Source organism: Bemisia tabaci, chromosome 2 (genome assembly GCF_918797505.1).
Source record: "Bemisia tabaci chromosome 2, PGI_BMITA_v3".
Taxonomy (NCBI): domain Eukaryota; kingdom Metazoa; phylum Arthropoda; class Insecta; order Hemiptera; family Aleyrodidae; genus Bemisia; species Bemisia tabaci.
The window spans coordinates 27,279,836-27,304,119 of record NC_092794.1 but is presented as its reverse complement, the minus strand read 5'-3'; the positions used below and the strand labels follow the sequence as shown (position 1 = coordinate 27,304,119).

At 37.0% G+C, this 24,284-nt stretch overlaps 3 protein-coding genes across 4 annotated transcripts; 1 reads left to right on the top strand and 2 right to left on the bottom strand.

Annotated features, from left to right (window-relative positions):
- Positions 1-195: 195 nt before the first annotated feature.
- ND-B22 (NADH dehydrogenase (ubiquinone) B22 subunit) lies at positions 196-3,778 on the bottom strand. The gene is made up of 3 exons (XM_019044579.2): positions 3,559-3,778; positions 2,776-2,918; positions 196-947 (listed from the first exon to the last, which is right to left on the bottom strand). Exons 1-3 carry the CDS (start codon positions 3,663-3,665, stop codon positions 748-750), a joined length of 450 nt encoding a protein of 149 aa, XP_018900124.2. The 5' UTR covers positions 3,666-3,778; the 3' UTR covers positions 196-747.
- Positions 3,779-4,499: 721 nt separating this feature from the next.
- Positions 4,500-12,988, top strand: LOC109032444 (corepressor interacting with RBPJ 1). Its single transcript, XM_019044574.2, has 6 exons — positions 4,500-5,034; positions 5,597-5,691; positions 8,108-8,257; positions 9,069-9,336; positions 10,113-10,219; positions 12,100-12,988. Exons 1-6 carry the CDS (start codon positions 4,963-4,965, stop codon positions 12,152-12,154), a joined length of 747 nt encoding a protein of 248 aa, XP_018900119.1. The 5' UTR covers positions 4,500-4,962; the 3' UTR covers positions 12,155-12,988.
- A 722-nt stretch (positions 12,989-13,710) lies between these two features.
- REG (proteasome regulator gamma) lies at positions 13,711-20,971 on the bottom strand. 2 transcript variants are annotated; one of them, XM_019044578.2, is made up of 6 exons: positions 20,772-20,971; positions 19,281-19,313; positions 18,068-18,213; positions 16,073-16,241; positions 15,046-15,216; positions 13,711-14,206 (listed from the first exon to the last, which is right to left on the bottom strand). In XM_019044578.2, exons 1-6 carry the CDS (start codon positions 20,793-20,795, stop codon positions 14,018-14,020), a joined length of 732 nt encoding a protein of 243 aa, XP_018900123.1. In that variant the 5' UTR covers positions 20,796-20,971; the 3' UTR covers positions 13,711-14,017. The 2 variants fall into 2 exon arrangements, with proteins under 2 accessions (XP_018900123.1, XP_018900120.2); XM_019044575.2 differs by lacking the exon at positions 20,772-20,971 and adding an exon at positions 20,485-20,532.
- Between the last annotated feature and the right edge of the window lie 3,313 nt (positions 20,972-24,284).

Below are 24,284 nucleotides of genomic sequence, written 5' to 3'. Positions count from 1 at the left end.
TGTTTTCAACCAGGAAAATAAAAATTCGCAGATTTCCATAAGTAATGAATGGACTTTGGAAGTCCATGTTGAGGGAAATATCTGGTGAACTACTGCAGAAATGATAAAAGAAGACACTAGAACTACTGAAACTCATTACTATTTCACTTTTTCGATGGAAATTTTTATGAGATAAAAAATATCACGACAACCTCAAACATATGAAACATTTTATTTTGATATTTACTGTTCAGTTTGAAGCCAACATGAAATATCATATATTTACAGGTCATAAATGGGGGAAAAACAAAAGCCAAATGCTGTTGATAGCTTTTAAGATTAATTTAAATTTTCCGTTTCAACTAAAATCAAACACATGACATGGCTACTCTTAAAAATCAGAGGTAAGGTGCGAGTGTAAGCTGTTAATTGCCAATCAATTATTCTTTTGATTGCATGGATTTCTTGCAGGAAAGAGTGGATGTATTGCTCTGTTTCCAGTTGTTAGTGTAAGATTTAATTGTGAAGTAATTTTTGAGGATTTCATTTATTTGCTTTAACACTGCTAGAATTTTTCACAGATTCACAGAAATTCATTGACAGGATGTGGTACATCATTATGAAACCAAGAACTTAATGGACTTGCACCTGTTGACAAGCAGCTTATTCAACAAGGAGTCAGACTAAACCAAGAAACACAAATAGTTGAAAAAATCCGAGCAAAATTTACTCTTACTCTGGATGCCTACTGATGAAAATAGTCAAATATTAATAGAAACTAGCTAACTCTTTCTCCGTTGGCTTTCCGTATTTCTTGTCGTACCATTCGATGTATTCCTTCTTCCTCTGCTCGCGACGAGCAAAGTACTCAGGATACATTGCTTTTTCAAGTGGATGCCAATAATCAAGGACCGCATCAGGATAGTGAAGATATCTCTCATAACCAATTCCTTTAGGAGAATCAAACCCTGAAAAAAGTCAGATATTATGATAAAAGGTGTTGATACAAAGAACGCTGAATTGGATGTATTCATACACTGTAAGTATATCTATATAAGAACATTCGGACTGCATTTTGCAATTTGAACCTATAAATTCTGGCTTATCTGAAAAAACACTTATGTGCATTGGGAACAAACGTTGTTTTTAAGCTGGGCTGGAATTTACAGTTCCGAATTGTAAAATGTAGTCCATTTGAAAAACTTCTGGAAAACTTGATAGACTGGATCTTTCGCCAGTGCAATTAGTGGCGGCGGTTGTCAGGAAAATATTAGGACGATTACGATGTTGGGAAACACGGAATTGAATGAATTTTCAATCAACATAAAGTAAAGACGACGCAGGGCGACCAGTTTTTCTCTTGTACTTGGATCCACGGAAGCCAAGTAACTCTTTAAATGTAGACACTCGACTGTAAGTGCCAGTTCCAAATCAGTGCAGTTTTGCTGTAACTTGACAGCACGTGTAGTTGTATCAGTGGCTGCCATTTCGGTTAAATTGAAGAGAAAACTGAACTTTTCGGTAAATTCTTTGTATGGGGTGATTCGTTTTCCTAACTGTTGCTTTAAAGTTTCGAGGATGAGGTTGAAGCTCTCTGATAGCCTTTTCGTCGATCTCAAACTTTCAGGCTGCATTTCCGGATTCTCGATCAGTGGCTCATCTGGCATGGTCTGTGCCTCTGAGGACGAGGATTCCAATTTGTCAAAGAATTTTTTTTTCTGCTTACTCATTTCGGTCTTGGTCGGTCAGGGCTAACCAAAATTTCTGGTGCTTGTGCATCTTTATTACTCATACTTAAGTGCATTCAAGCTGAATAATTTTTCCTCAGTCAGAATTTTATAACGTTTGAAGCATGGTGCAATTTCATCAATAAAATTAATGAGAGAAGTGTATAGATTTGACGTCGTAGAGACGTCCATGTCATTGCACTGAAGTTTGATGCTTATGGCGTTAAATCTGTTTAAAACGTCACACCAGAGAACAGTCATAAAAGCAATGTTGAAAGAAAGGAGTTAATTTTGAAGTACTTTTGCTCTGGAGGCAGGCTTGCTCGTTTGATTTGGGTCATCTATAATTGACGTAAGAGATGTAAGCCCGCCAGTCGGCGTAGCGCTGCGCTGCCGTGCCGAGGGCTTCTCGCTTCTCCTTCCCCTCTTAAGTCATTCTCATAATTGCTCACTGTGCCGCGCCACTCCAGGTTACGCCAAATTGCGCCTTTGGTTTCTCTCTTACACCCGGATCATGAAAGCTGCCGCCTTTTGTATGCATCAGTGCACCACCGAAAGACAACATAATTAGAAATTACTACATTTTTACTCTCAGTAAATAAAGTTTTTGCCGCTTTTTCTCGTTTGTTTTTTTTTTTTTTTTTCATCATCCATATGTTGAAAAAATTGCAAAATTTGCCGCCATGGGCCTTGTCCCATGTGCCTTCCCCCTTTAATCCAGCCCTGGACATACCTGCCGAAATAAATTTTCTACTTGATTGAGTGCATAGAGTGTACATTTCTTGATGATGACTCATGTCTTTTGAGCATTAAGGCAACTTTCAGTAAGAATCTTGTAACTCTCAAGCTCAAGATGGATTATTTTGTGGCACGTCTCTAAATTTTGCACGATATTTTTATTTTCATTCATAGGTGCTACTTAAGGGTGTGAGATGAAAGTAAAGTTAAAATGTGTTTTAAGATCTAATCTCTTTCAATTCTTACGGAGTAGATGAAGAATGACTCGCAAAAATGACTGCATTGGCTGCAACCATCAAAAACATTCAGGAAGGAAAAAAAAACAACTTACAGATTATAGGTATAGGATGCGCATATTCATGTAGTTCAGCTTCCGCGTCTTTCACAAGCTGCTTGGCTTTTGCAGGATCTGCGACATTCTTGTTTTCATCAAATCTTGCTCTCATCAGAACTTGCGCATATCTAGTATGGTGCCTGAAAGAGTGAGGAGGGGACTATAGAGATTCCCGTGTAAAGGATCCTCATTTGATTGTTCTAAAATTGACAAGTACCTAGGTGCCCTTGATGAATAGGCTTTGGTATGTTAGCCTCTAAATTTCTCACAGGGTGACATATCTCTTTCGTAGCTACCTTCAATGAAACATAAAATTGGTAAAATTTGATTTTCATCACTGAATGAAAAATTTGAACATAGATTTGCTTCGCACCCAGCCCTAGATGTCAAATCTAGATTGACCCCTACACAGAGTAAGTAAGTCCTCTCTAATATTGGATGAAGAATCAGCTGCAAACGGTTTTACTGGTAGTGAGGACTGTAGAATGGACAGGCCTCATAACTAAATAATTCACCAGAAGATGTGGTTTCCGTATCATTGGTTTACACTACTTAGATGGTCATGACTGTGCTACTTGGTAATACTATAATTGCGCTTGGATTCGAGCTGAAAGCAGTTTGATACTCATAATACTTTGTGAGATGGAAGAATTTGAATTAGAGATAAAATAATTGATGGCCAAAAATCTGGAAAAGTACTTTATTTCTATCAGCTGAATTGAAGCACATGAGAAATATGACTGGTCTTGGATAACAGGTATAAAGAATCGATTCACTTACGGTTCCATATAGTGGTGCTCCTCACAATGTCTCATTGCTCTTTTGAAGAGGCTGAGTACAATCTGCTTGTGAGTGAGTACTTTGTAAGGTACGGTTTTCACAACCATTTTAATTAAAGACAAAAACTTTACTTGATTTATATCACCACTCTGAGACTGAAACTGACATACATAAAAATACAAAATAGTACTCTTAGTGCCTGCTATCAGTATCAGTCACAGTCTCACAAATGGCAGAATGGCTGTGCTCAATGCCGTATCCGCCAGTGATCCGATATTAAATCCCTAGCGGGGAAGAAAAAAAATCCCTAGATTTCGCTAAAAATCCCTAAATCCCCAGATTTGCTCAAATATCCCCAAAAAATCCCTAGATTTTGCAAAAGACCGCCATTTTTTACGTAGAATCATGACGTCATTCGATGTATCGATTTGCAATATTTAAATCTGATTGGCTCGTTTGAATTTTGCCGCTCTCTGAAAGCAGTGCTAATCCAGACCAATAAAATGAAAGAATATTAGTTGAGTTCTTATTATTGTTTTTTTACTGTTGAAGGCAGGTGAATGTCAAGTACATCGAGTGACACAATCGTTTTAATTTCCGGCTTATTTACGGGGAAAATAGTGTTGCCAAAAAGGCCTACAAAATATGGATGAAAAAATATTTTCGATGGTCGAAGCTGGAATTGAGGTTAAAAAGTCGATTTTTGCTTACGTTACCTCATCAAAAAAAATCCCTAGATTTTCTGAAAAATCCCTAGATCCCTAGAAATTCCGGAAAATCCCTAGATCTAGGGATAAATCCCTAGACATCGGATCACTGGTATCCGCATGACGTCATTGGTTCGTTATCGATGAATGGTTTTGTCAACATTGATGAGCGGTGCAGTTCCGGATTTCTAGGTGGTTGTTGGGTCGGTTGTTCAGTTGTTGTGTGCAAGGTAGATTTACACAGGTATGGAAAAGTTGAAAATTTCCCATGAGCCTCAGTACGTGTCACATGACTACGTGACGTAGGTTAAGGGGCCCGTTTTTTAATTAAATTACAATCAAATTAACATTCAAACGTTTGTGCGTTTAAACGTTAAAATTAATATCGCATTATCAAAATTGTGCAAAAAATCCCACAAAATTTTGACAAACGATAAACCGAACATAATAAATCAAAATAATCAAAACATTCAAAATGGCTGACGTTAAGGGGCCGCTGGAGAGCCAATCAGAGGCCAGTTGTTAAGTTCTGTCCATACCTGTGTAAATCTACCTTGGTTGTGTGGTTGTTGACATTTGTGATTGCACAAAGAAGAGCCATTGTAGTTAGTTGCATTTAATTTCGTGCAAGATCGCTGAATATTTTCTATTGCTGTTAAAGATTTTGATTCTGATACTTTGCCCAGTCATAGTCAAAATGGGGAAAGGCTTCAACAATTACATGTGTAAAAAGTTCTTCCATCCTGCCTCCCGAGAAAACCTGAAAAGGGTAAGTTTTCCTCCAACTTTTAAGTTTTTTTTCTCGGTCAGTTCTCGAACTGACTGTCTCTTTAAACTAGACCGTCAAAACTGACTCGGTATTGTCGTTCTCGTGGAGTCGTGAAAAAAGAGCTCTAGCCACTCTAAATTTTTGTGTCCGTGGTTTTTCTTTTAAATTCATGTTATTCAATGTTTTTGTAGAGTTATTTGTGAAGGTAAAGTTTTCAGGGGCAGCGGGTGAAAAATGGGCGTTCTTTTACGAAGCGACAGGTCACAAATGACCCATGTTTGGCAGATTAGGGTTAAATGATAACAGCTTATGGTGCAGGGTCCCCATATACATCGGAGCAGTCTAGCATCCTCCTAAAGTGCATTTAAGAATGCGGAAAAATTCACTTTTCTCACATTGCCTCATTAAAAATCCAGTTTTAAAAGTTCACTGTGCGTGAATAACATCATACCTAGGTATCAAACCATTCAGCAGGGGTTTCCTCAGATTGCATGCAGCATTCTTACAAGAGGGTAGGAAAGGTGTTAATGTTGCTCACGTAAATTCTATTTATCTTTTTCAGGTTTGGATGGCAGAACAAAAAGCTGATGCCTATAAGAAGAAGCAGGAGGAGCTACGTGTTCAGTATGAAAAAGAACAGGATCTATACAACAACAAGTAAGTTTCTTGCATTTATCAATGGGTGATGTAGAGTTTCAGTAAGGATTTTAGCTTTGGTTTAGTTTTCGCCTTTCAGTAGGTATGAAAAAGAACAGGATCTATACAACAACAAGTAAGTTTCTTGCATTTATCAACGGGTGATAAAGAGTTTCAGTAAGGATTTTATTTTTGGTATAGTTTTCACCTTTGTTAAATCACCTGATGATCGCCATAAATTAGCTGAAATCGCCATTGTGTTACAGTTTTGTGAAGACAAGAAGAATTATCGGGCAAAAAAGGAGAGGAAAAGATAATCAACAAGGGAGAACCGGGTAAAGAGAGACCAGGGTAATGGGAGACTTTTGCTCCTGCTGCTACCTATTTGATATTTAAGTAATGAAACAAGAAGGAATGGACTCTTTGTCCATTTCTACGCTATTGTACAAATTCCAGACCGGATCGGACGTCAACGGACTGCGGGAAGTGCATGTAAACATAACCTCTTTTTCGAACTGTGTTTCTAAGTTCGTTCCGTGCCGCAGTTTTCGTGGATTTTGGAAAGTAAATTTTAGTCAAAGCAAAAAACAAATTATACCATTTTGTAGCTTAGGATATGTACTATATGGCTATATTTTTTGTTTTATGCTATTTAGGAATTTACAAGTCTGGCAGCAAAAGTCTCTCTTCATCCCGGGTCGTACTTTTTTCAGGATGAAGAGAAACTTGGGATTTTTTTTCTCCAGGGTAATGAGAGATTTTCAGTTTCGATTCATTTCACTGGAAAAAACATAATTGAAAGACTTCAGAAACGAGATTCAAGGCATCCAAATTCAAAATGAGTACCTACATGAGTCCCTCTCCAGAAGTAAAGGGTTCCAAAACTAATGAAATTTTAACTATCTCATCTCCCTCCCCCACACATCCAACTAGGTACCTATGCACAATGTTCTAGATAAATATGACCTGGAGACAAGTGTCAAAATGCCAGCTAAGCAGGCAAATATTCCTCTAACATCAGAATAGATCAGGAAAAATCCAATTTTTTAACTGGTCATTTTTATCATAATTTCAAAACCAAAATGTTCTCTTAAGCAATTTTCTAATGTTTAATTTCATTATATATTGTTAAGACTATATTTAAGCCCTATTTTTGAGGTTTTTTATCCCTCTAATAGAAATTTGAAATTTCACTTTTTGAATTGAATTTGTGAACTTCCTGTAGTCCAATTTCAAAACCCCGTAACTCATTCACATTTTGTCCGATTGACCTGAAATTTGAAATGGTAATCAAACTATATTAGTAGAACACTCTCATTGCCCTGCCATATTTTCCCTGTGCAATAGAAGAGGCAATCCAGACCAAGTCTCTCTTTACTCCATAATGGTAAAGAGAGACATGAAAAATGAGAAAAAAGAAAAAAATACTTTCTATTGCAGTGATAGAGATGAAACTTTAGGTAATAAGTTCTTATGAGGTAACTAATGTACCCTGATTTTCTCAATCTTTAAACTCAAACAGGGAGCTCAGAAATAGGGGGGTAGGTCTCTCTTTACCCTGTTCGTCTCTCATTACCCGGCTCTCCCTACATTTCTTCTTTTTGAGCTATTTCTCTATTATCAGCCCAAAATGTTTTCAAGTTAACATAGCAATTTTTTTTGAATTGCCTATTGAGCATTTTCGCTTTCAGTGGAAGGGAATGGCCGTTTCTATTGAGTTATCGAGGTTTTCGGTTATCAAATTCTGTATTTTACCATCAACTCAGAATTTTTTCATTCCTAGTGTACAAAAATGCGGATGTACCTACTTACATCAACTGCCAATATATGCTTGAAAAGTGATTAGCCATCGGAAATGAGTTTATCAAATATTAATACAAAATGTCATCAATTTATAAATAGAGCAGGGACTTATGAATTTTTTTGTTTTCCTGTGTACCCTGATTCTAATGGAATGAGGACTGAAATGCCCGCATCAAATACCCGTGCAAGTGGTAAAAGAAAATAATGATTTTGCAAAGGAAAAGCAAGTCGGTGTCAAGTTGGTTGCAAAGGGAACAATCAGACCTTAGAGATCATTCTGTTGCAAGTTTCTAAATTATTGTGTAGTCCACTGACAGTGGACAAGGTTTCCAATGAAAGCCTAAGTCAATACTAGATCAAAAACTTTGAGCAGGTTCCTCATTAAACCCTGAGATCTTTCTAAATTCGTTTCTTGGCTGACATAAAAGCGTAACTACACATTGAGTTGAGCCCGGAAAAGCATTAAGTTGTATAGACAACAGGGTTCATTGCAAAGTGTAGTTACGCTCTTATGTCAGAAGAGCGACGAATCGGTGTAATACCTGAGGAACCTCTTTAAATAGCTTAAGCAAACCCATTTTTCAAGCTAAGTACAAGTAATAATTTAGAAATGTTTTATCATTCTTTGTTGCAGAGCTATGTTATCCAAGGAGAGCAAAGACAAATTGAGTGTCAATTTCATGTATGAACCTCCCCCTGGTGCAAAGAAGGAGCGTGAAAAAGAAGATGATGAACCTGAGTTTAGATTTGAATGGCAGAGAAAATTCAATGCCCCCAGAGAGGAGTAAGTTTTTTAACTTTATTTACTGCGAGAACTAAGAGTTAAACAAGTATACTCAATAATAATTCATGGAGGTCTACTGATATAAATGACAGTTACCCAACACTCATAAAATGAAAGTGTGTTTGAGACCTTCCTTTTTTTCGTTCATATAGGGGTGCAGAATGTTCTCAATCACGCGATCATGATTGCGCGGCTGCTCGCAGGAGAATTGGGGAAGGCTGTAAAAATTTGGAAAGACTCCCCCCCCCCCCCCACTCCGTGTTTTGAGGATAAAACAGGGAAGCGCATTGTTATTTGTGCTAGATGCCTTTCAAGCATGCTGCTTTTAGGGAAGGAAACTATCAAGCAAGATTTTTATTTGCTGGAAGTATTTCAAGCACTCTGCTTGTGGAGAAAGGTACTTTTAAGCGCGGTGCTTTTGGAGAAGGAAACTTTTAAGCGCGCTGTTTTATATGCTGGAATTTTTTTAAGCGCGCTACTTTTGGGGAAAGAAGCTGTTGAGCGCGTTGTTTTATGTAGAGGCGCAATCATAGCAAAACAGCAAATTTTAGGGAAGGCTAAGAACCCTCTGCACCCCTGTGTTTTTAATTTTAAAAAGTTTAGAAGCTTTTCGAAGGAGAATTTATCACTAACTTTTCAGTAAACATGTGCGAAGAAAATATGCTATCTTGAGAAAATCTCTTTCTGCTTTGTAATCACATTTTTTGACCAACTGTAACAGTACATTTTTTAAATTTGTTATAATATACGTTGATACTCAGAAGTACCATTCATATTGACACTTTTGTATCATGAACATCCCTCATTTCAGCTATTGTAAAGGAGATTCTGAAATCAGAGATCAGCCCTTCGGAATTCAAGTGAGGAACGTACGATGCATCAAGTGTCACAAGTGGGGACACATCAACACTGACAAAGAGTGTCCATTATTCAATCAAACTGCAGGAACATCAGAAGAAAAAGAGGAAGCTTTAGATGAGTCGACGCTCCTGCGACACCTCAAAGAAGACGGATTTGCAATGAAAAAGAGTGCCTTGTCAGCACAACAACATATCCAAATTCCAGAACATTTTCAAAAGGCATGTATAAGTTTTTGCATCCTCAGTGTAACATGGTAAATTTAAAAATAGGTCCCAAAAGGGTTCCAAAAAGAATTTCAGAAGCACGTTTGGAGAAAACACTGTCCACAAATAGTCACAAGGTGTGATCAAACAATCAAAATGGACAGCTTTTGTAAAATTAAAAAATGCTTATCTTGGTTTGTTTCATTGCAAATCTCTGCACATAATTTTTTTTTTTTTTTTTTTTTTTTTTTTTTTTTCCTTTTTTTTTCTATCTATCTAGAAGAAAACCAACCAACAATTTGTCTTCAAATTTGCCAAAACTCATGAATTTAAAATTATTTCAAGTAGATATTTTAACTATTTTTCTCTTGAAAAAATAAAACAAAATAGGAAATTCTTAAACTTTGCTTTTTAGAAAAGAGTCAATCGCCAAAATACCGTTCTAATACTTGTGTAACTGACCCAGCCTTACATCATATTTTGAGAGTGATTTAGAGTTCAAAGTAGTGATACATAGTGGATGGGTGCTGGGTCCTCCAGAGGAAAGTTTTAACATGCTAGCCTGTGATGAGTTTTTCAAAAAGAATGAAAATCACACTGGTCAACTTCTGCATCCTTTCTTTTAGATCAAAGAGAACTGGATATGAGTTCAGTCCAAATCGAAGTTTACCATGTTCAAAACGTTGAATTTACCCAGTGTTTATCTTCTGCTCCGAGCTGGAAATCCTAATTTATATCTATTTATCTAATCCATTTTTCGATTGTAATTTCGTGTATTCTTCTTTTCTTAGGATATGCTATGTAGCGATGGGGAAATGGATGGAATGGATTCTCTGAATGATGCTGACCTTAACTTTTTAAAATCTTTATCGCCAAGGCAAAAATTTAAATTATTGAAGTAAGTATATCTGATTCATTTGTGAGTAATTACAAAGTAGAGAGGCTTCTCGGGTGTGTCCTGAATGTAAATTCGAAATTTTGCATGAAGGTGGAGTCCCTTGCAGTTCTGTGAAATATTTTAATGTTGAAGATGGATTTGTAGTCCGAAGTGTATGTACGCAAGTCAAACACCGCTAACAAGCAATAAAAAAAATATGCATCCCAAAGCAAGTCTCTCCGTTTTTATTTTAACCTCATTAATGTGCCTTTCAAGTTACTTGACATTTTTCAAGAAACACGTTTTTCTTGTTAATACTAATGAGACTGAAAAGCTCCGTATGGTAAGGATGAAAATTGGGGTTCCCTGCAAAATTCAAACAAAGCAGCATAGCGGTCAACCTTCAGCAACGTACAACTATCTCTGCTCATGAAACAATTGCTGCTAACCAAGAAACAGTGTTGCCTGCCTTGCGTTCATGGGCGCATGAGACAGGAAAATTAAAGGCACTGCTAAATTGAGTTTTGACCCAATTTAGCAAAACAATTTATTACAATGCCCAGAATTCAATGGCTGTTGGCATAGTTCCAAATCAAGATAATGGACTCCTCCACCTCTCGTAATAACTTTATGTAATAGCAAATCATTTCAAAAAGTTAGATATAATTGTTAATAGGTCAGTAGTTTAAATCGTCGGTTTTAGGTTACAATATTTGTTTTTTTGCCTCAATTACCTGGGACCAGAACATAAAATTGTATGAGTGATGACCTTATAGCAAGAATTCTTCGGAAGTAAGGACACTTTTGCTGGGAAAAATCCAAGATGAAGGACTTTTCTACAGAGAAGCCTCCCTTATCAATGAACTTTGTGTGGAGGTTTGTCCACAATTAACCCGTTTGCGTGATTTGATGAGTGCTTTCATTAGCACAAGCCTAGAACATATTTGAATTGATGAGTAAACTTGCTGCATTGCAAGGCGATTGCTTCGGTCGTGTTTCTAGATTTCCATTTAGATAGCGCCTCAAGGACTGTTCTCAAGACCATGTTAGAGTGTTCTGTTGCCAGCCTGAATAAATCCAAGTGATCTTTTTTCTAATTTGGTGCAATGAAGTATTTTATCGAAGAACTGTCTCATCATCATCATACCTCTCGGCACAGCAGGCAAATAAAACATCGCATGTAAATGAGTTAAGAGATGAATTCTAAGTTTCCGCAAATTTCAACTGTGTCCGCAACTTTCACCAATCCTGTGATACCGTACTTTCCGTCAGCACTAGTTGTTCAGTAACTCACGACGAATGTTTTAAACAATATCATTGCTCTTGGTTTTAGCACCCGCATATCACAAATGAACTAAATTACAAGAGTTTCAATGGATAGTTGAAAATTGAAAGAAAGAAGCGTGTTTACTGGATTTCAATTTTCCTTAATGCTGATTCTTCTGAGTGGAATAGGGAATCTGTTCAAATGCATTTAAATTGCTCTTTTCAAAAAGTACTGAATTCCATAAAAATAGAAAGGTAAATAATTCCAGCTAAAAAAAGAGCTTTCGGTCACTGGAGAGAATTTTTGGCATGTGTAATTCAGTACCCCAAAAAAGTTCTGCAGCCAAAAGTTAGGGGTCCTTTAGTGGTGCAATATGAACTTCTTTTAACCTTGCCTGCGCACTGTTTGAATCAAATGAAACAAGTGCCTAACTTTTTTAGGAAATATTAGAAAAATGTCCGTAACTGTTTAAACAGCTCTCCTGCAACTAATCAGAATGTTCATTTCTTCCCTTTTTTTTCTTTTTTTAGCGAACTATTCTGATGCATTTATTACTCTCATGTTTTCATCTTCTTATCACTATATTACATTTTATTGTTCACAATATTTATTTTTCTATTTTGCTCTTTTTCAGGAAATTGGTGAAACTGGAAAAGAAGAATGCTAAGAAGAAGAAATCAAAAAGATAACTTTTTTAATTTCTTAAATATGTTACATCCATTGTAGGTTGATACTTCTGAATGGGTTTGCTGAGGACTAGAACATGTAAGGACAGTTTTCAGATGATCCAAACATCACAGGTGAATTGAAAGTGGAGAAACCATGCTGTTCACTACTGGAGTAGATGATGTCCATCACTTGGTTCTTTAAACGGAATTTAGGGTTAAAATCTAGGTTGATTTTGGCACTTAGAAATTGCCCAGAATTATAACGATTTACTGATTTTACTGATCTACGATTTTCAACCCCTGAAACGTATTGGGATCTGAGTCTGTCCATTTTGATTTACTAAGAATGAAAATTGAATACCTCAGAATTAATGCTTCTTGTGTGAATGATTTGAGATCGCACTGAAAGACTGCTGAGAGTTAAGATTAACAACTATGTAGAAATTTTCTGGATCTGTATGTCCCCCTGTCTCTGTTCATTGTATTTGAGGGGCTTGGAGGACAAGGCGCATTAAGTGCAGCTTTTGCTACTTCAAGAAATATTTGTTTAAAGTTTCAAAATTACATGGAACCTTATGGCAGAAAGGAAGATTAAACTCACTTTTTAACGCTTTAAAGTTGGATTTTAGTTGTGATTTTTTTAAAGAATATATGTGCATACTTACAGACTAGTTTTAGCTAAGTTTATGGATACATCAATTTTTTTAAACGACTACCTTTGTGCGCCTTGTCCTCCAAACTCCTCTTTTAATCTTTAGCATTTTTTCTAAGAGAAAATTTTTTTGTGATTTCTGTATTCTATCGATTTAGAATGTTGAAAAATAAACAATAAATTACTGTTGTTGATTCAGAAAATATTGTCAATTTCATTTTTTTATGCCACGAAAAACAGGAGTCTGTATATTGGGCTTCAGTTGATGTCTTGTTTGAGAAGTTATCCAAAAGTTGATTAAAATTGTAAACATTTGATGAAGAGAATGTCAAAAGTGATCCTTTAACTTTTTAAAATGTGTCGCGGTGTGTTTTAATTGTATTTAAAAATCTTTGCAACACTTGGAGGTGAAATGAGTATCCACCCCAAATGCCCTATTTTGCTCTTTCTGCCTTATCTCCTCCCATTCGGATCGTTGATCACCTGCTCCTGCAATTATTTACGATTGGGCCATTAGACTGCTCCTGTATCATGGAAAGATGTCACAATCTCACAATCATTACTGTACGCGTTTCTGTGGGATATCTTCTGAAATGTTCCATACCTTATGGAAAAACTCGACTTTACAATCATTTGTTTGAGAATTAGAAGTTTTGAAGTTTGAGTTCGAATTGTATAGTAGAACTCAAATAATTTTTCTTACAATAATGATCAATTTTATGTAAACGGTTCAAGCAATTGAACCCTTATTCAAACTAATCCTTCTAGCAACTACAGGGGACATCTTCAAAAAATTGTAATCAGTAATGACGTTTCTCACAGAAAGTAGCTTGCCTACAAACGATGCACTTACAATTGAATGACAGAGTTATTGACTTAAATCTACTTGAAAAACACGATAGATTTTGAAAAAAAAACGAGTTGGTGCATGAAAACAATCAACATTTATTAATTTTCGTTGAAGATTTAAATTTAAAAAAAAAAAAAAATGGAGCTATGATTAATTGGAGAAGTATAAAAGTCCTTACTTATGATCAATCACAGAGGGTTTGAAATTACAAGAGTTTAAAAGGAACAACAAGCTCGCATACTTGATGCTTTCATGTAAGTTAAAAGGATATTCACAAGAAGGTGTGAAGTTTTCCATAAATTCAATTTCCAAATTCATGATTAAACGTGGAAAGGCTGTTGAATATAGGGAGAAAAAAGGCTGTAATTTAATAATAGAAATCCTAGTACAGAGAAACTGCGTTTGAAGATCGAGGTCTCTTGATCTTTTCCAGGTTCTTGATTACTATGTCGTGCAACGTGCAGTATCTGTTGCGAATTTCGATGATTATAAGCCAAAGACTTAGGTGAGATCTTTCATCCAGTTCCTGAATGGCAGTTCGATAATCGTCAATATGAGGATATTTTGCTACCTAAAACAGGGGAACAAACATATTAGCACAAAATTGAACACTTGAAAGAGATGGATAGTGATGGTCAAAACTAAAGATAATTTTCGGCTTCAGCAGCAAACATCTGAAAAAAAATCTTAGAGTTGTTAATAAAAAACTCAGGACTTCATAAAATACAGTTTCATGAAATTTTTCAAAACTTCTTCAATGGACTCAGTATACTACGTGATGTATAGAGATAGTGTAATCTTGATTTTGAAAAAAATAAAACAATTACTTTTGTCCTTACCATAGATCAAAACGATGAATCTTACGGGAGATCAAAATGATAAATCTAACAGGACTCAACTTTTGAAGGCGATGTTTTTTAAATTTAACATGAATATGATCTGGTCTGGTGAGTTCTGATGGCAAAAAATGGTTATGAACATTTAAAACTTTATTTTCTTTGAAAGCTGCTGTTCAGTATCTTCGGTAAAGACAAAAAGTCTAAAAAACATCAAGAGATATTCGGACCAACCCTCCAAAATTTAATTTGAATTTTGGGGGGAAGTTGGACCCTAAATTAGACCCTTCTTTAAAAGCACCCATGTACACTTGCCTCTCTTAAAATTGATGATATATTCGAGGAGAAACTGAGACACTGCAACCAAGGAAGGCCCTTCCTGCGCCTGGCACTTCAATTTTTAGAATTTTTGAGTTGATTAAAAGATATCTATGGCCGGAGCCTAGGCTCCAATTGATAACAATAGGGATAAACCTCTCTGGACTAAAATATCCAACACATCCTTTTGCTGGGCAAGATTCAAAAATACAAGCTGAAACTCCCTAGAAAAGAGTTTAGAGACTAAAGCCCTTACCTTGGAGACCAATTTAGCTCGAGTTGCATGATATCTGGAAATCTGATCGAAGTAAGTTGCAGCCTCAGACTCTACAGACTGAATTTCTTCTAGGGTTTCTTCTTGAACAGAGACACCAAAATTGTTCCCATCTTCAATTTTTGGTATCATGAAAGACACCCACATTTTTAGCTGAAGCAGAGAATTTCATTTCATTCGAGCTTGTTGAAATCATTAAAATACAAGATGTCATGCATGAACTGAAACTAATTACTTATCAATACTACAAGCTCTTTCACTTCACCTTGCAAATTTCCACTTCTTCTTTAAGTTATTCCTTCCAGATCTACCAAGTTGACTTTAATGTTTTTCAGACTGTCAGCAGGTAACAATCTTTGAATGAGCTTGTTGTCTTCAAATTTTTTTAGAAATCCCCTGAGTTTGTTATGAATAAAAAGGCTGTCTCAAAAATGTGAGATTTTCCCTGTTTTGAAAAAACTATCACAGATATCAAGATGCGGTGTGAGGGAGCTTCAAAGCTTATTATGGTAGATCTCTTACAAGGCTTGCTGAGTTGGGTAAAATTTGCTCTTATACAGTTATTTTTCTGTGTAAAGAGAAAACCCTACAGAATTTTAGAGTTATTTTTTACTCTCTGACTCCACTCCGTAAGGACACGGCATCTTTGGGAGTAATTAAGTCAGCAACTGTTAAACTCATTAAGCTTTAACCTGAGTCTTCATGGTAACGAAGGAACCTATTACAGGAAAAGTTATATTTCTCTTATTTTAAATGTAATTCCTCCATTATTTGATATTTCTGATTGTTGCTAAATGTAAGCAACAGTAACTTTTTAGCTGTTAGGTACTGCTTTTCTCATAATTTTTCTCATAAAAAAACGCAAATTTCTTATGCAGATTGTGAAGTTAAGGGTGCATTCCAGACTTTGTCGATACGCTCATCGTGATTTTTGGGTCACTTTCATTAAAAGTCAACTCGTATTTTTCCTCGATAAAAAGTTTGCCACAGGCTCATTCTAGATACTTACGATGTTTGCATCCTCAATCAGTTCCTTGATGTACGGCTTGACAATTTTGATGACATCTGTGAGGTATTTGTTACAGGGTACAGTTCCAGAGATAATAGAAAATACTTTAGTTCCGTCGATGTCTTCATGATCCTGCTTCCTTTTTTTTGACACAGGCTCATTGTTGCAGCTGTAAAAAGTAGAGGAAAACATTTTAAAAATGAATAGAAACAGAGAAAAGAGCCTGTAGATAAAATGCTGGATTTAAGAAAGGCAAGTGTTCTAATGTTGAATAGAGCATTAAACAGAGGGCAGAAACTAGCCTTCCCATTTTCATAATTTACCTTCCCAAAAAGTTGGTATTTTGCTTTAATTTGATCTCCAAACAAAACAACGCACTTAAAAGTTTCCTTTTCTAAAAGCAGCACACTTGAAAGGCTTCTAGCACAGAAAATAACACGCTTCGAAGTTTTTTTTCCTCCAAAACAGGGCACTTAGCAATTTTCTTCCCAAGAAAAAGCTGACTTGGTTTGCTAAATGGGTTAAAAAGAAAAAGAAAAAGAAAAAAAAAATTGCACCCCTCCCCATTTCCCATGAGAGTGGCCAAACAGTCATCATCGGAAAATCAGGAAGTTTCTGTATCCCTGGCATTCAGAATCTGTAATTCAGTGCTGCAAAATCTCACCGATTAGAATGCGTAAATCCATTTCAACGTTTTGGAGTATTCTCATACAGTGTAAATTTTAAAAAGATGTTAAATGAGTGAATCAACTTAAAGCTTCATCTAGATATTCCTTCCAGTGCAAAAACTATTCAAAAATTTTACAGCCCATTTGTTTGCAAGTTAACTTCTTAAAAATAAACGTAGGAAGGAGATATCAACTACAGTTTATTTGTTATAGACCTTGCATCTTCAGCCAATTATCGACCATCTTATCGCCAGTTTCCTTGACTTGAGATGATATTTTACTAAATTGATCCAAGGTTGTTCTTGGAAAAAAAGAAGAAGAAAAAGACAGTGCAATTCAAAGTTAAGTTTAGAAAACTGCAGATTTTGGAAAAAGCAGATTGAAATCTTGCAAGCACCATCTTTAGCAGTAATTCAAAGTTAAGTTTAGAAAACTGCAGATTTTGGAAAAAGCAGATTGAAATCTTGCAAGCACCATCTTTAGCAGTAACACATTCATATCAGAATCCTTCGGAAGGCAATTCTTGACACACCCACTAGTTTTTTCGATTCATACCTACATTTAAAATCTTTACTCATGATTAGTTTAACAAGGCACTTTTTGCAAAATTTCAAGAAATCCATAACTAATCTCTTTTTTTTGTCCGAAATTTTGGATATCATTGGTGCTCATTCTCAGCTTGAAAACAAGAAGTGTTATCTTTCCAATTGTTTTTACATGCAGAGGCATGCAAAATTTGTTCGAATAAAAATCAAATTTCAGTTCCACATTATCTTTATTACTGTGAACTTCCAGACTCTTCCAATTTTCATAACATTTGTGTGTTATTTTCGGTGATCTCCTTGGATCATTACCACAATTTTTCACCTTTTCGAAAATTACAATTTCTAGATAAGGTGTCAAGGATTAAAACCTGTGACAACCCATGTAAAGGAAGGGAAGCAGCTAGTCAATTAATATTAGCTCCAAAATAGTCAAGATGCATAATGATTAAAATTAAACATTTTAGGGCTTCAGAATTTGCTAATGTACATAAAGCGCACTTCTCACTTTCAAGTTTCAGAATTTTCTTTTACACATTTTCTCTTGACAGGAAAAAAAAGGTGCCTGTAGAGAAATGGAAAATTAGCTGAATATTCTTTGTAATTTATCCATATCTTTGGCAGAAATTTCAAGTTCAGTGATCCAATTCCCTCTCACAAAAATGAATTTTTTGGTGGAGATCTTGAGACTTATTAACCAACTCACATCCAAAGCTTCAACTACACAATCAAGCGAAGGTTCCTCAAGTATTTAACTCACAAATCAACAAAATAACAAGTCATACTTTTGTAGAGAGACAGGCTCCGGAACAGGGATGTTGAGTTCTTGGTGTACTTTGGAGCTATCTTTCTCCTTGAATTGGCTTGTTTCTAGCAGTTCATTCAATCTGACTATCTTTTCTGGAAATTCTTTCAGTATCAAATGCTCTGCCTGTTGACAAGAATAAAAATTATTAAGGAGCTAAATGTAACTACAGAAGATATACCTGTGAAGCTCAGTTTAAAATGTGTAAAAATTCTACTTTCTCTATAAAATTGACGAGCAAGCCAATTTTCTGCAAACTTTGCTGAGAGAAAAAACATACCAAGCTTATCTAAGCTACCTGATGAGTCATTTTTTGCCACCTGACGCAAGGTCAAAAAAATTACAAATTGATTAGACTTGTCTCTTTTCAAAACATGCCTACTTATTTAACATGCACTACAGGGTTTCAAACAATGAGCAAGATACGATTCTCCAGAAAATAAATTACAGTTGTAACATATCCAGCATATCGGCAGTGTAAGTTGGCAATCACATAACTCGGTTTGCGACGTCGCAGGCTTGTTATCATACTTTATTTTTTAAACTGGAAACTACTCAACGGCAACTCTTTACAACTGCCGTGATTTTTCTTCTCGGTACGAAGAAAATTCTGCGAAAACTTCAAAGAATGATGTCAATTTGCACTCCTTTAAAAAAATAACATAGAGGCGGAGGTTTTCAGACACCGCAAACGAATTATGTGATTGCCGACTTACACCGTCGATATGGGACAGACGTTATCCCCCTATGGTATAGTGTTACGAATTCGCAACAAAGTATTTGTGGGGTTTTAAAAACTGAATCTATCCTATGTGGCATGATTTTACAAATTTTCATAATTTTTATCTTTTCGGAATGACTGATTCTCAAAAATATTAAATTTTGAAGAGAAAAAAACTTGGTACCCTCTGTTTTGTGTGCAAGCTACAAAATAGATTATACTTAGTGTCCCCTGGAATCTGAGATCCAAAATTAATTCATGCCACGGAGGGTTAACTGGTCCTCAGGATTCTTTGTAAAATAACATCTCCTCAGAAGGAGAGCTCTATTGCTCATTGAATAATGGTTACATTGGTAATACTTACTGTGATGAAAACAAAATTTTCTGAAATACGTAAATGGATTTGAACAGAAATAAAATTACATAGGTATATGAATGACTACTGGCAGAAATAGTAAGTGCATAGTTTTACCTTGGTTTTCAGACTGTCTTTGTATTCTTCAACCTGCAAAAAAAAGGGGGGAAAAAATCAAATTAAATCAAATCTAATAGATACTTCGATAAATATAGGATAAAAGCCAGTGCAATATTCCGTGCGATGACAGTACATGACATTGCCGTGCTCATCACCAAAGAGTGCCTCTTTACCAATGCATCTGGTGCATTTACTCATGGTGCCTCTTTGGAGGTTAGGTAAGACCTCACAGAAAATATATATAATCATGAAAATTAGCAAATGTCTTGGAAAAGCATAAATCAATCAATTATGAAACACTATAGACCCTCTTAGTGGCGACGTTATCATAGGAATTCTCCATTATATCAAATTGCATCCAAACAATAACATTGACGTAACCTCTTTCAATGCTACCGATGCAAATAAATCGATAAACCTAAACTGCTTTTTTGTGACTTGCCACTAACAGCGTCTATAGGGAGAAAACATGACAAAATTATAATTCACAATCTTGTAATATGACATACAAATAAATGTAATATTTAAATACTCATAATCTTGATTTTAACGTCAAACATTTCCAGATGAAGATCTCTCTAGAATCACTTTATCAGTGTTATTAATAAGCTTTAACTTAGTATTTCTCGTACAAATTAACTAGGTTTAATGTATACAAGGCGGCTGCAATACATATCCCTCCTCTTGAAAAGATCCCTGGTATGCTATACTGAGGGTTGACTAAAATTCCAGATTTCATTCAATTTTCTCAGTTTTCATTAAACGTCTGTGGCAAGTTGAGACAGGAGCTTCAGCAGTTAAGAAGTGTTGATGAAAAGAAAATTCTAGAGGTCAATGTGAGAGGTTTGCGAGGGAAAATAATTGTGATGGGCAGCATTATCCTTGAGAATAATTGCGCTTCAGGGTGATTTGCACAATGCGGGTTGAAACATGAGCACATTATCAGACTTAATAAAGCAGCATCATTCAAGGGAGGTGTAAGCATTCACCCATTAGACCTAATGATGCCAACAATGATTGTCCCAGAGGTTAATATCACCAACTTTCATCAAGCATAAGAATATCAACATGATAAAATGACAGTAGGAGTTAAAACACAAAAGTGGACATGAGCCTTCTGATCAATCATCTGATATAACAGTTGCTCAGGGAGGCATGCATTTCATAAAAAAAGAAATTAATATACACGCATGTGACCTACGGTACTCGAGGATCTGATGGTGCGAAGTGACATCAAAGGAATAAAATACTTTTTTGTCAGTGATTGAAGGCAGTATCAAATTGCAATAAAAACAAATAAGATTAACTGAATGTAGGAATAATGCGAAGGAGAGATTCACAGAATGATAAAAAGAACCAATTCGCAATTATAAGATACTCAGTAGGTAATTAGTATCAAGATCTTAGCTGCAAAGCTGATCTCACACGCACGTTGCGTGCAGCAAACGTGACATTCAAGCTATTTTGAAGGAAACGTGAAGAACTCACTTTAGCTGCTGCTTTCCCTTCCATTAGTAACGGTGAGATGGATAAAATAAGCAAATTTAAAATGAAATGGATTTGAAAATGTAAAAATTTTGCGGAAGAACACGGCTCAAACCCCACAAGCCACGGCACGATTTACGGATTTACGTACGAACAACAACAAAAGCTACAAGAAGAAGAAGAAACAACTTCAACTTTTTTAACAGTAAAAGAGAACAGAGGAAAGTACATGGTAGAGAGGAAGCTTCAAAGAGCATACATGTTGCCGAGGACTAGGATAAGTTGCCATTCAACGGTGCCGTATCTTAACGCGGTCTTTTTAAATTTACAGGGCATCCTACGGCTTTCGACAGAGCACAGGGGAGAATTTCATGAGCTGCCCTGCGCCATCCGCATGGCGCATGGCGCACGACCCGCGCCCTCATGGTAGGTAACACTTAATCCAGCGTTGAGAGTTCACTAATTACTTCGCAGGACCAGTATGTAATTTTAAAAGTCGAAAGTTTAAAAAAAAAAAAAATTCACGATACCTACACGAGTTCCTCCGCCAGGAAGCTCTCCCCGCAAGAAATCGTTCACCACCCGCCCGCCGCCGGAAGAGCCGAGGCGCGGCGCGGTGCAGGGGCGGACTGGCCATGGGGGCGGGGAAACGATCGCCCCCTATCAATTTGCAGCGGAGGTCCCGAAGGGACCCCGCGGCGAATTTTTTTCGAGTCATCGTTTTTTTCCCGTAATGTTGTAATTTTCTTATCCTTTTCAATCACTAAAAGGCCCCGATACCTGCGCCTTAGCAAGGCGATGGAAGTTTAATATTGAGGTAGCGTCCCCGTTTGGTTTTTCGGCTTTCGTGTGCCGCAACTGCAGTTTCGACCGTTCAGGCCGGAGTTAAAGGGCGCTAAAGCCAGGATCGTACTACGCAAAGAGAAAATTTTACCCGAATAATTAAAAATTAAGTAGCAGGAATATTTTAACTAAATAGTAAAAGGAAGTCAAATCTACAATATAAAGCAAAATAATTTGTAAGATCTCGTCATGAAAATACAGAAGATTCGAAAACGCCTTCAATTGAAGCGTGATACCTCACGCGTTCCGGAGAGTTCAAATAGTTGTATCCCTGCGCCTTAGCAAGGCGACGGAAGTTTAATATTGAAGTAGCGTCCCCGCTTTGTTTTTCGATTTTTTTCCTGTGCCGCTACCGCAGTTTCGACCGTTCAGTCCGTAGTTTAAGGGCGCCAAAGCCAGGATTGTAATTCGCAAAAGGATAATTTTTGAAGATATGAAGCAGGAATAATTTAACTACATAACAAAAGGAAGTCAAATCTACAATAAAATGCAAGAAACTAACGTAGTTTAAGGGCGCTATAGCCAAGGTTGTATTTCGCAAATGGATACTTTTTGCAGAATAATTAAAAATTAAGTAGCAGGATTAATTTAACTAAATAATAAAAGGAACTCAAATCTACAATATAATGCAAAATAATTTGGAAAATCTCATCATGTAAATCCAGAAGATTCGAAAACGCCTTCAAATGAGGCGTCATACCTTACGCGTTCCGGAGAGTTTAAATAGTTGTATCCCTGCGCCTTAGCAAGGCGGTGGAAGTTTAATATTGAGGTAGCGTCCCCGTTTGGTTTTTCGGCTTTCGTGTGCCGCAACTGCAGTTTCGACCGTTCAGGCCGGAGTTAAAGGGCGCTAAAGCCAGGATCGTACTACGCAAAGAGAAAATTTTACCCGAATAATTAAAAATTAAGTAGCAGGAATATTTTAACTAAATAATAAAAGGAAGTCAAATCTACGATATAAAGCAAAATAATTTGTAAGATCTCGTCATGAAAATACAGAAGATTCGAAAAAGCCTTCAATTGAAGCGTGATACCTCACGCGTTCCGGAGAGTTCAAATAGTTGTATCCCTGCGCCTTAGCAAGGCGATGGAAGTTTAACATTGAAGTAGCGTCCCCGCTTGGTTTTTCGGCTTTCCTGTGCTGCCAGGGGCGGACTGGCCATGGGGGCGGGGAGGCGATTGCCCCCTAACAATTTGCCGCGGAGGTCCCGAAGGGGCCGGCGAATTTTTTTCGAGTCATCGTTTTTTTCCCGTAATGTTGTAATTTTCTGATCCTTTTCAATCAGCAATCACTAAAAGGCTCAGAATGCCTTGAAAATTTGTCTCTAAGAGACATGGAAGGTCGCCAAAAGCATTTGTGATGAAGGGACCCCTGATGAATCCTGAGAATGGGTTATTTTGAAGTTCAAGTACTGTAGAATCCAACTCCAATAATGCCTACGTGTTTAAAAAGTGTGAAATTTTCAAAATTTACCAGGGGAGGGCCCCCGAACGACAGGAGGGGCCCTTACATTTAGGTTTCCTCCTAACTTTTCGACTACCAGTCCGCCCCTGGCGCGGTGCGGTGTGCTGCAAGCGCGAAACGCGCATTTGACGCCTACAAACCCAAAGGGCTACTTCACGCATTGCGCAATGCTTGAAGTATCCCTTTAGGTTTGTAGGCGTCAGTGCGCGTTTCGAGCTGGTAGCACACCGCGCCGCGCCGCAGCGTGCCTGTTACAATGTTGGCAATTTGAAATCAAATTCAAAATTAGCGGCTCAAAAAACATCAGTTACGAAACTTTCGTGATCTTTCAGTGATTATTCGACTTATCTATACTATACTATCTATACTATAAGCTCTCGAGCCTCCTAATTTTGCGAAACTGGTAACGCTTAGTTCCAGCGTTCTACCGGGCCGATTTTCATGATTTTTGCGGCTATCGACGGGCAATTGTCTCTAGATAAGCCAACTTTTTCAGATTTTCAAAATATGGCCTAGGTTTTTTTATATTAAGTGGTAAAGTTGCGAATTCTCCCATTTAAACAATGTAAATTTATATTTTTTGTCATAGTTCGTTTGAGCGTTCTACCGGGCCGATTTCTAAGTTTTTTGCGGTAATCGACGGGTAATTGGCCCTAGATGTGGACGCAGTGGACGAGGTTGCGCAGTAGCTGTGTAGCCTGCGCATCAGCTCTACACTTATCTACACAAGATTCGCCCCGACTGCCTTAGGTAGAGCGGTGGCCGAGTCGTCAAAGACGTCGGAAGCGTCCACCTTGAACATGGTATGGGTTCGATCCCCGTCTCCCGAAACTCTTAATTATTACCTGATTATCAATGTTCGTTGTTTTACTGCAATATTTCATCAAGTAGTCATTCCAAAACGCGTCCTTTAGACTTCAAAAAAATAATTTTGTTTCTTTATTCATCAAAACCAAAAATTATTTCATTCTAAAAGTAAAGTATACCTTATATCGTAATTTTTTAGGGGAAAAATAAAACTAACACCGATAGGAGGGTAAAAATAGGGCCGCGAAGCGGCCCATTGATGGCGCGGAGCGCCTTCAGGGGGTTGGGCCGCGTAGCGGCCAGGGGGCGTAGCCCCCTAGTCTATCTCTATCTATACTATAAGCTCCGAGACCTCCTAATTTTGCGAAACTGGTAACGTTTAGTTCCAGCGTTCTACCGGG

Excerpts from the sequence above, each read along its gene's own strand:
- REG (XM_019044575.2), bottom strand. The coding sequence starts at position 20,517 with ATGTCACTTCGCACCATCAGATCCTCGAGTACC. Across the intron at positions 16,242-18,067 it reads GAGCCTGTCTCTCTACAAAA|CTGCAACAATGAGCCTGTGT; the intron begins GTATGACTTGTT and ends TACTTTTTACAG. Across the intron at positions 15,217-16,072 it reads TGATTGAGGATGCAAACATC|CTAAAAATGTGGGTGTCTTT; the intron begins GTAAGTATCTAG and ends TCTCTGCTTCAG.
- ND-B22 (XM_019044579.2), bottom strand. The coding sequence starts at position 3,665 with ATGGTTGTGAAAACCGTACCTTACAAAGTACTCACTCACAAGCAGATT. Across the intron at positions 2,919-3,558 it reads GAGCACCACTATATGGAACC|GCACCATACTAGATATGCGC; the intron begins GTAAGTGAATCG and ends TCACTCTTTCAG. Across the intron at positions 948-2,775 it reads GCATCCTATACCTATAATCT|GGTTTGATTCTCCTAAAGGA; the intron begins GTAAGTTGTTTT and ends GACTTTTTTCAG.
- LOC109032444 (XM_019044574.2), top strand. The coding sequence starts at position 4,963 with ATGGGGAAAGGCTTCAACAATTACATGTGTAAAAAGTTCTTCCATCCT. Across the intron at positions 5,692-8,107 it reads CAGGATCTATACAACAACAA|AGCTATGTTATCCAAGGAGA; the intron begins GTAAGTTTCTTG and ends TCTTTGTTGCAG. Across the intron at positions 10,220-12,099 it reads CAAAAATTTAAATTATTGAA|GAAATTGGTGAAACTGGAAA; the intron begins GTAAGTATATCT and ends GCTCTTTTTCAG.